Source organism: Morone saxatilis, unplaced genomic scaffold (genome assembly GCF_004916995.1).
Source record: "Morone saxatilis isolate NCDOM2014 unplaced genomic scaffold, NCSU_SB_2.0 Contig22, whole genome shotgun sequence".
Classification (NCBI taxonomy): domain Eukaryota; kingdom Metazoa; phylum Chordata; class Actinopteri; family Moronidae; genus Morone; species Morone saxatilis.
In genome coordinates this window covers 24,132,342-24,143,051 of record NW_023339785.1, presented here as the reverse complement: position 1 = coordinate 24,143,051, position 10,710 = coordinate 24,132,342, and the positions used below count along the sequence as shown (strand labels likewise).

Sequence of the window (10,710 nt, the reverse complement as noted above, 5' to 3'; positions counted from 1 at the left end):
CACGATTTTGGGCATAATTTTGGTCACCCCTGACAAAATCTCACTCCAAGGTTTTTTGAAAAGTTGGCAGGTATGTGTTTGTGTGTGATCAAGGCCTGATATATGTTCTTCCGAGAGCTCCATTGTTGTCTAAAATCTATTTAAAGCACATCAATGAGCCACAATGTTGCACTGGGTACTCTTCCTTACCACGAACACACACTGTAGTTCCCACAATTCCACATACACTGTCCTGCTGCCCTAAATACTCACTAGAGCACTGAATGTTGTTTCTAACATTTAGAAGGGTCTATTGGCAGAAACGGAATATCATATTAATATGTATGTTTTCGTTAGTGTACAATCACATAAAAAATAAGAATTGTTGTGTTTTTGTTACTTTAGAATGAGCCAAGTAGAGGCCACCATGTTCCTACAGTAGCCCTCATAGTCTCTCCTACACTCCTATGCTTGGAACAGCAGTGTGAGGTGAGGGTGTTGCAATCATCAACTACACCACTAGATGCCATAAATACCACACACTAGTCCTTTAATCCACTGCTGAAAATAGTCCCCAAAAACTACGCTATTTCCTCCTAGAAAACTACATTAAGCAGTAGTTTTAGGAAACTACTGATCCTTTTTAAAAGTAGAAAACTGTATTCATGACCTGCTTTTTAAAATTTCCATAGTACCCATTAGTAGGATCTAGTGGGCATGAGAGCCACATACAAGGTAGTAAAATCAGAAAGTATTGGGAGACTAACATTAGGTAACAGTAAGACAAATATAATAAACCACCAGCCTACTTCTTTAACATTTCTCACCATTGTAAGTATTTTATAAAAGCTGCAATGTGAAAATAACATTGTCTGGTTGGCGAGTAAGCACCACTTCAGTTTTGGAGGGTTTTGAAGAAAGCTGATTATATTGGGGGCCTTCGGCATTGTTGCATGCAGTGACAACAAAACTGTATTATATTGTTGACAGTCTTGATATATAAAGTCACACTTTTTACAAATCTTTTTCGGAACCAAAAGCCAAATCTTATTTCATGCTCGTATGTTCTCTTTTTCTCTTTCTCTCTCCAGCACCATATAATTGTACCATCTTGACATTTGATAGCTATAAATGTTTTTAAGATGGCTGACAGTTTGATGGGGCTCAATGATTGGATGCTTCATTGCCAATTCAATAATGGTGATGGTGATAGAAGGCCCTAATAAGTCTATTTTTTCCAGCGTGCAATTATTTTATACAGAGATACTATCTCTACTGAACCAATTTTGGGCATCTCAGACACAGGTGAAATCACCTGATCTGCCCAAAGAACGTATCAAGTGTGGTCAAGAGCCATGAAAGATTATGAAGATGTAGTACCAGGGTCACAGGGCAAACCAAAAGCAGTGTAGAGGACTGAGCTTCTGTCCCCTCTAACAAGGCGTTGGATAACAAGTGAGGAACTACAGGAATGTGTCCTTTATTCTCTGTGATAAGGTCAAGCAGATGAATGACCTGCCAGGCGGGCGTTGCCTAGGGAGCGATGGCATGGCGAACGCCTGATCTGCCTCTCTTCATCTGTCTCGAGAACATAGCAGTGGATGTATGAGTCACGGCTCAGTTGTATTGATTTCTGACATGAAAAAAAAAAAATCGCTGCACACAAAAGGGAGAGGGACAGAATGCAAGAAAGGCAAGGAGGACAGAGAGAGAGCGAGAGGATGACAGAAGAACAAAAGAGGAGAAAACAATTGAGTAAGTGTGATAGAGTGAGGGATAAATGAAGTGAGAGAGGTGGAGAATAAGGGGAAGATATGAAAGAAGGGGTGTGTGAAAAGGAGCACGGTAGACAATGGGAAATACTTAGTATTCTTATCCTAATCCCCTCTTACTTTTTTCTTTGAGGTTTGAGTGTACAAGTGTTCCACAGTAGATCCATCAAACCCCCCTAATTGTACAAACTTGTCGTAAATCTGTTGATAAATGTGATGAATGTCAACAGTTCACAGGTATGCATTCAAGAGATTGGGTCATTAGCAAATTGAGTGCCCCTAAATTGATATTCATAGCTACCTGTGTCACTCTGTAGTTATGTTTCGTGCACAAAAATGTCACCCAAGAGTAAAAAGAGCGGTGTGGTTGCAGATTGACACCCCCTTGCTTCACCCTCCCCTTCCAGGAGCAAAGGAGAAACTACAGTGGCTGTGAAAAGCTTGAAAAACGCAAATGTTTCCATGTAGAGCCAGCGAGAGACAGGAGAGCACATACTGTCTGACAGCTTAGGGACACGTCAATAAAACTATGCCATTAGAATCCCTGTACAAACAAACATTATAAACCCTGGAAAAGAATATGGATGTGTTCATGTCCACACTCATAGGCCCAACATTATTGTTTCTGTGTGTCAGCCGCCGCTCTCTCTCTTGTCTATGTAATGCAGGCTTTGTTCGTATTGTATTGTATTGTATTCAATACTTTTAGTCTTCACGCCTGTGCTTTCAACTACTGCCTGACTACAGATGAAAAGTAAATCATTAAATTAAATCAATAGAAATTTTAATAAACAATTTAAATTCTGGTACTTAACAATGCAATGGGTGTTTCTAAAACTACGAGCAGCAGTCCCAACAGTGGAATTATGGATTTAAGTCAACATTTTTCACATGTTTAATAAATATACACAGTGGTATTTTACGTATTGACCTAAATAAAATGAGTTAATAATGTAATTTAATAAAATTTTATGGAGCATTGACTCTCCAAGATGATTTTTTTATCTTGGAGAGTCAAAAGTAATAAAGTAAAACTAAAAGAGTAAAAGGTGAAGGTGAATAAGGGAGGCTATTACAGAGAATAGTATAGCAAATAGAGAGATAGAGATAGAAGGAGAGAGAATCAATCTCAGAAAGTGAAAAATGAAGATATACTGAGAGATGAAACAAGAGAAATCACTTTATTATTTCCTGATGTTATCACGTCCAATCGGCCTCGTCCGTGAATGTTTCAGTTTAATCAGCGTCATGTGTTGACAGACGACTCTACAGGCTGCCTTGTGTTTCCCATGATGCACCTCTCCGAATGACAATTAAATGCTTGTTTGAAGTGACCTTGAATAACTGAATAATTCAGCCTGTCCTAACCTTTTGCATTACTGTGTGGCTCTGAAGAATGACGGAGAATGTCAGAATGATTTGGTTTTATAGGTTATTGAAGTTTGTTTTCCTTCAGTGCAGTTGACATTTCCCTGAGTGATTTTGTAGAGTATTCCAATTAGATTATTTTCTGCCATTAACTTTAAATAAACTGCACACCTAACTGCTAACAAAGATGTCTTTAATGAAAATCTATGTGACAATTACAGGAAATGTTCCCATTCTGTGTTCAGTGAAATTGCAAGTGACATAACCATGGTCACCAGCTGGCCAATGTCAATGCCTGTTCTAGATGGATTTTGAATGAAACCAATACCCATTTTTTGAACAAGTGCACTTGGTACTTCAGAGAAGGAGTAAGTTACATCAGAGAAACAAACAAACATATATCGCTGGACTCGGTCGAGACCATCTAGAATATTTGGCAAGACAAATGGCCAAGTCTGAGTGCAAATACCAACGAGCCTGAGACAAATAGAAAAACATCTTGGCTGCTTGAGCCAGAGACCAGACTGAAGTATTACAGAAAAGAGAAGGGATGTCATAAGCATGTGTCAACAGTGGTTGTGTAATAACTGTTGTATTGGCCTGGCTGATTTATTGGTCTAGCTACAATAAAACCAAAACCAAAAGTTGAGTGAGCTGCTGTGCATCTATATGTGAATCATGTGAATATATTCATGGAAAAGAGGCTTATCATTCTAAAATCGTATAAACACACACCTTCGTAGTCCATATCCCAGTGGTTCTTCCTGATGGAGTCGTTGTCAGAGCTGGACGGTGGCCTGGGAGGAAGGTTGGGGGCAACACTGCAAACAACCGGTCTTTGTGTCTTAGGAGAAGAAACCCTGCCTCCCGATGAACTGATCTGGCTTCGTGGGCGAAGCGACCTGAACGGTGTGTGGTCGAGGTCGTTGATGGGACCGACCAATGAGCTCATCTCTATGGGGTTGACTTCCTGGTTGTTGGTTTTGAGGCTCTTGGCCAGACTGGGCTGGAAATAGCTGTGGGTGTGAAAAAATATGTTTTGGTTTCAGTTAAATATTCATTTTTGTGGTGGAATTACAGATACCCAAACCCCTTTACTGGCTAGCTACTTTTAAAATTTTTTTTCAAAGAAGGTTTGTTGTATCAGTGTTTATTAAGCTGCACAGAAACACGACTCCAAATGGATTGATAGTTGCTTAGTGACCCTCTTCTCACTAAGCAATCTAAATCTAATCTCTTGTGGATGAGTAAGGAAATTTAGGATTTTTAAAGCATATGGGAAAGCAGAAACATTTTTAGCCTGCTATGATGCAAGGAAAAAATCTTTGCAAGAGTGCACTTCTTACTTCAGAGAAGGAGTAAGTTACATCAGAGAAACAAATCTTCTGACGGCCCTTTACAACTTCACAGTTGTATAATTGAAGAAATCCTTGCTCTATTGGAGTCAAATTCTCCTCAAGTTTCTTTCTTTTCCTAGTTGGTTACTTCTCCCTCTGACGTCCATATGATGCACAAAGGTTGCATTACAATACACAGTGCAGAAAGTACCGTAAGCTGAAGGGCAATTTTTGCTATTTGTGCTGTTAGAAAAGAGTTCAAAATCTCCTGATAAATTCTGTGACACTTGTCACAACACTTTGTGGCAGTGACGGCTATGAAAGTGTAGTTTGTCTGTCTTAAAACATATAAACTGGACAAACCAAATATGTTGAGACATTTTAGACCCAAAAATTTGCTCTTACCCATTGGAGTCCTGGACACAGACAGGCTTTTTCTTCTTCTGCTGGACATAACGTTTCCTGATGCAAACAAAGATGCCAACCAAGAAGAGTAATCCGAGCACGCTGGCACTGATCTCCATGATTTCCATATAGCCAATCACTGGAGATACCTGATAGATAGATGGGGCAAATTAGCATAATGAAAGCTACCATTGGATGTTAAGTGTCATTTCCCTAGCAGTTGTCTCTAAATGTCTATAAATGTTATGATGGCACTGAGAAACAACCGTAAAGGACTCACTTGAGGCAGCGGGTCGCAGTGCATGGAGCCGTTAGTGATTTTACAGTCAAAGCCTCCGGGACACGAATTGGGCGAACAGACTTCTAACTGATTGTGGCACCTAAGGGAGTAAAGGAAGTTGGATTTAAGACATTTGCAGATGACAGGACTGATTAGTTTAATATACTGTAGTTTGTAGTGTGCATGTAGTGTATTGTTATTTAGTGGATGCTGGTTCAGGGCACATACAAGCTTCTCACAAGCTTCACGCAATAGAGACTGAGAACACTTAGCAGAACCAATCCAAAGTCTTTAGGGCAGTGATATGTGGGTGTCGTGTGATTCTCTGATAAAAACCTGGCTGAAATATGTAGTGCCTCAGTACTGTTCCCTCTTCCTCTCTCCTGCTGTGTCCCCCACTGGTCTCTCTGTGTTTTTGTTGTTCCTGTCCTGCCACTCAGTCTCCTGGCTCCTGGATCCCTGTTCACCTGCCATCCATCAGCTCATCACCTCTCCTGTATATCAACCCCGGCTCTTCTTCCACTGGTCGCCAGATCACTTCCTCTACTACTGTGGTTGTTAGAAACGCTTCAGGTTTCTTTTCGTGTAGCTGACCACTTTTCCTCAATGTTAATTCCTGGTTGCTTATTTACTGTATTTTCTGCCTGGGGATAGCCTCACATCTGTTTGCCTGCCTGCTATTAATGCACCTCTGCAGCCAGCTTTGCTTACACCCTTTCCCCTGCCAGCCATCATCTCCTATCCTATCCTCCTATCCCATCCTCAGATTTAATTTCTGCTTAACGACGTTTTTGGCTTTTGGTTTTATATGGGACACGGAACAGCGGTCTCTTGGGTTAAAGTCCTGTGTTTGTTTGACCTCAACCTACATCGCCTAGTCTGAAGCGTAGGGCCACTGACCCAGCTGCCATATTTGACAACTGAGGAATGAAAATGGGTTGTATGTGCTGCTGTCCACTGCACAGACTAATAACTATGTGATGTGCATGTCAAGATAATTGTCAGACCGCATCAAAAAACCTCTGCAGCATGATAAAACATCTATGTATGTGTTTTACACATCACACAGCAAAACTCCCACTTCCTGCCATTCAATCCACCGGTGCTTATTTTTCATTCACTGAGTTAATCAAAACCCGAACATGGACCGTTGTTAATACCCACAAGTGGAGACGCAATTCCACAAGCGGATTTAATGAAAGGAGAAATATGCAAATGCTGGTGTAATTTAATTTGAATGTCTCTTTTTCAGATGTTGGTGGTGTGAGTGGAATACAGCTAGCTGGTTGTGGCCACACATGGTTTTTCATAATGCAAGTATGTACTGAAGTGTAAGTGATAATGCATGCATATAATGAAGGTTGTGCTGGTTGGCCTTGTTTGAATCACGATAATAGCACTGTGTAGCTAATTATGATTCTGTGGGAGTACATCTGTTTGACCACAATACATGTGGGAGAGTTACAGCTACAGGTAATTATCTTCCTCTCTTATGAATTTTTTCCGGCTAATTTGATTAATCATAATTTTTACCAACCAGTTTCAGCAGCGTTTTCCAGTTGTTTGTCTGACTAACAGATACACTTTTTAATCAATCCAGCTGTCTACACAGGGGGCCTGTATTTCACTCAACCCTAATTGTATTTAGCAAAAATCCAGGTGCTCTACACTCGACACTGCACTGGAGCTAGATGCGGTGTTAGTGATGTCGATTGGTGGTAGGCAGTGGCTACACTCCATTTAGTTGTGCTGGAGCCATTTAAATGGAGTGCATGCGGCTCATGAGGCAACAGGTGTGACACTGAACCTCTTTCAGCTGGTAATCAAACAAACTATAGTCTTTTTGCTATAGTGTGGCAGTAGCGCATCTTTTCTACTACCACAACAAACCGTGTGAAATATTTTTTTTATCAGTCTGTATCATTTGCAATGCAGCCTGTACATGTGGTATTTTGTTTAAGTGCCACATGTAGCCATCATTTGAAGTTGGCATAAATTGTGTCATAAAGAAAGTGGAAACAATTCCCAACCACTGTGCCACTCAGGTTTTGGAGTGCATCCCATCATTATACTGATAGAAATCACGGTCAAAGCCAGGGAAAAAAACGAATTTGTTATAAACCAGACTTTCCCTAAAATATCACGTTGTACAAAAATAGCTTATGCTGTCTAAAGGGAAAAAAAGGTTTTAATTATGAACATAAAACAAAGAAAGAGGCAAATTCTTACATCACAGTCATGTGATGCGTACTGCAGGGGGTTGAGCTCATTACCGTTATCACTGCAACCAATCTCATGTTAATTTAATGTGCAATGCGTTAGACATTAGAGCTGTAACATACATCACCCCAGTATAAGGTTAGGGTTACCCAATTCTGTTAACACCTGCCCTACTCAGTCTCTGATTGCTCAATAATGTCAGCTACACAGCCTCTGATTGGTTGACAGACTCAACCCAAGGCATCGTGGGACTGACAGTGGACAGCTAACAACATGCTAATGACAACAACAACAACAGTGTTTTCACCACGGAAGAATTAATAATACTTGTTTCATCGGGTAAGAATTCATACCGTCACATCACTACATTGAAGTTGTTGTTTTAACTTTGTGGATATTTGGGGCCTTCAAGAGATATTTTATACACCTTTATGAATGTTGAGCATTTTCATTGGGAAAACTACAAGTCAGGAGTCGCCTCATAATTTTGATCTTCTGTAAAAAGCTTCTAAAACAGTGTTTTGATGAATATTGGACTGTAAAAGTCTCTGAAACCAAATTAATCTTTTACAGCATCATCAGCTCTTGAAGAAAGTTTTACACTGCACATATGTTCAACAGTAGAGACACTACTGCATGCATAAAGTATGATAAAAATGCATTATTGATTAAAAAAGTTAATAAATAAAATATGTATGTGTGTGTGTTTACCGTGCATCAGCGTTGTCCAGCGAGCAGTTGCACATGTATCCTTGAGCCTTAGGTACACACACCCTTCCGTGGACACATGGCTGGGAGGCACACGGGTTGTCGGCCAGCTCGCAGCGGGCGCCGTGGAAGAGTTCTGCACACCTGCAGCGCGGCTCTGCAGAGTAAATAAAACACACCCAGACGTCTGAGACAAGAGCTACTGATCAAAGCCATGGCCAGTCTCCCCTACAGGCAGTAAGTAATCAAAGCAAAGGTCAACCTGATCCAGCCAGAGAACACAAGAGTGGGTTTGATATTTAAAATGAAAAATCGGCCCTAAAAAACTTCAACACTGTTTAACAGCAATTTCGTTGTTGTTTTTCTCTGTGTCATCTTCTCCAGTAGCTACAAAGAGGTCCGTTAATAGAAATGGTTTCACTCATCTATAACATCGACAGTAAACATCGTGTTTTGTAAGTCATCAGAATCAAAGAGTATAAGCTTTTTTACCAGATTTTTCCATTTTGCGCTAAAGCTCAACCATCACACAAGAAAAAAAAAACACCTGCGAGGAGAAAACAGACTGATTTACACCCTCAGGAGCTTGAAATAGACCAGAATGCAATGTAACGAGGACAAAAGCTGTTTTTGTCATTGTCGGGACATGACTCTCATTCTAATATTATTACTGTCGACAGTGTCTGGGAAAATGTAAAATGAAAAACAGTAGTAAATTACACCTCTGAGTACCTCCCTGGTTGTTGAGTAACGTAGCTGGGACTTTTATTCTAAGTGTAAAAGTTCAAGTAATCCACAGAGGTTGTCACATGAAGGAAAGCGCCTTATTGTTTTATTGCAGGTATGAGTCACCGTGGTACTTTCACATAGACACTCATCACTGCCTGTTAAATAATTAATTACTTAATGCAGCGAAAATGCCTCCAAAAGGGAACACTTAGTGTTGGTTTAGAACAAAACCAGTTATTAGCAGTTTTATCACAGATATTGCATTTGCCTGTGGGATCCTCCTGCGTATTTGGTTATTTCCCATTCGGCACGCTCACATACACACTTTTTTAGTAATTTGTGGTTCAGTGTCTTGCCCAAGGACACTTTGACATGGGGGGACAGGGATCGAACCACCAACCCTACGATACATGTTCATCTAGCTCTAACACAGCCACCCTTAGCTTAACAAATAGGGCTTAATTATCATGTGACCCAAAACATGGAACTTTGGTCACATGATCCAGCCATTTAGCCACTTGCCTTTTTTAAGAGGTGAAAAAGCTTCAAAATGTATGAGTGAGTTATTTACTTACGTATTTTATGTCATGCAAAATCTACTGTTAACCACAGACCTTATTTCAGGCATCAAACCAAAAACCCATTGACTTTGAGGTGACGGAACTGGCAGTGCATGAATGCTAATCCAGTTCTAGGTTTTGGGACTCATTCCGGCAGCACTCTATTGGGGGAAGGTGATATCTTAACCTTATTTAGGTTTTATTAAGAGTTTCTTTGTCATCTGACATTTCTGACATAACAAACCTTGACCTGACAAGGCCTAAACTGGCATATTATAAATAAAACAAGTTCAACCTTACAGTCTTCTTCTGCCCTGTTACTTCCTTTTACTCCGCATTCCTTTTGATTCACAAAGCAAACAAAATTGAAGCCTTTGTAAAGCAGCAGGGGAACGACTTCATATTCTGCAGTAAAAAGAAAGAAACATCCACAGCCTCCATTGTTTTTGCCGCCTGTCTGATTACATTAGCTTGACCTGGAAGGATCTTTTGGGAAATAATATTTTCTTGTTGTTCGCTGTCGCACCCCAGAATTTGTGCCTGAAGCATAACTGAAATGTGATGATGAATTGAGTCTAATACCTGGCTGTAACCTCCAGTCCGTCCTGTGTCCACAGGGGGGCACGGTGGACATTTTCTTATTGTGCAAAATTATGCACCTCAGTAACCTAACAGGTAAAGTCGTATGAAAGAAAAACCAACAGGCTATAGGGTTTTGTTTGTTTACACTGGTCTTGCGTAGCACAGAGATCTGTATCTTTTTCACAGCTTTGTTTGGTTTAATATCCACCTTCCGAGAAAAAGAACATGCTGCCTGCACTCGGTGCCACAGCCTCACGGAGACTCAGGAGAATATTATTTTAAAGCTCCTGGTCTTTTATCTGTAAAATTGCAGGTGTGCTTATCAGCTGCTATTCTCAGTAAAGAATAAGGCAAGCCGCCAGACATCCTCTTTTGTGATACATAATGCAAAAAAAACCAACAAGACATTGCAATTGGTCCTCTCCGACAACATTTTTTTTTTATCTTTTGTGTTCTGCCAAGAACAGATGCATTTGGCCAATTACCATTACCTAAGACTGCAATAAAGCAAGCAGTCACATACAGGGCTGAGAGTCTGATAAGTATTTCAGACCAAGCTAATCTTTCATGGCGGAGCTGTGGTTCATCCCTGACTGAGAGGGTGCACGGCAGCTTTAAGAAGTTTTGAAAATGTTTCATGCTAGGAAAATGTCTACTTCCTCCTTGTGTAATAATAAGAACCTGACATTACTGATCTGCAGGACAGAATATTGCTCTGGCCCCATCCCCTTTTTTTAAAGAACTGCATATATATATGTGGGGGTGGGCGT

The 10,710-nt window shown here is 40.4% G+C and overlaps 1 protein-coding gene and 1 long non-coding RNA gene across 3 annotated transcripts in view; one reads left to right on the top strand and one right to left on the bottom strand.

The window, feature by feature from the left end:
• The window catches only part of LOC118333375, a 598,798-nt gene that overhangs the window by 421,957 nt on the left and 166,131 nt on the right, over positions 1–10,710 (top strand). The window lies entirely within an intron of this gene.
• fat2 (FAT atypical cadherin 2) overlaps positions 1–10,710 on the bottom strand; it is a 103,071-nt gene that overhangs the window by 6,212 nt on the left and 86,149 nt on the right. For both annotated transcript variants that reach the window (XM_035668969.1, XM_035668970.1), the window contains 4 exons: positions 8,073–8,226; positions 5,142–5,241; positions 4,862–5,010; positions 3,855–4,135 (listed from right to left, as the gene is read on the bottom strand). In XM_035668969.1, coding sequence (XP_035524862.1) covers positions 3,855–4,135; positions 4,862–5,010; positions 5,142–5,241; positions 8,073–8,226 — 684 coding nt within the window. The remainder of the gene's footprint in view (positions 1–3,854; positions 4,136–4,861; positions 5,011–5,141; positions 5,242–8,072; positions 8,227–10,710) is intronic.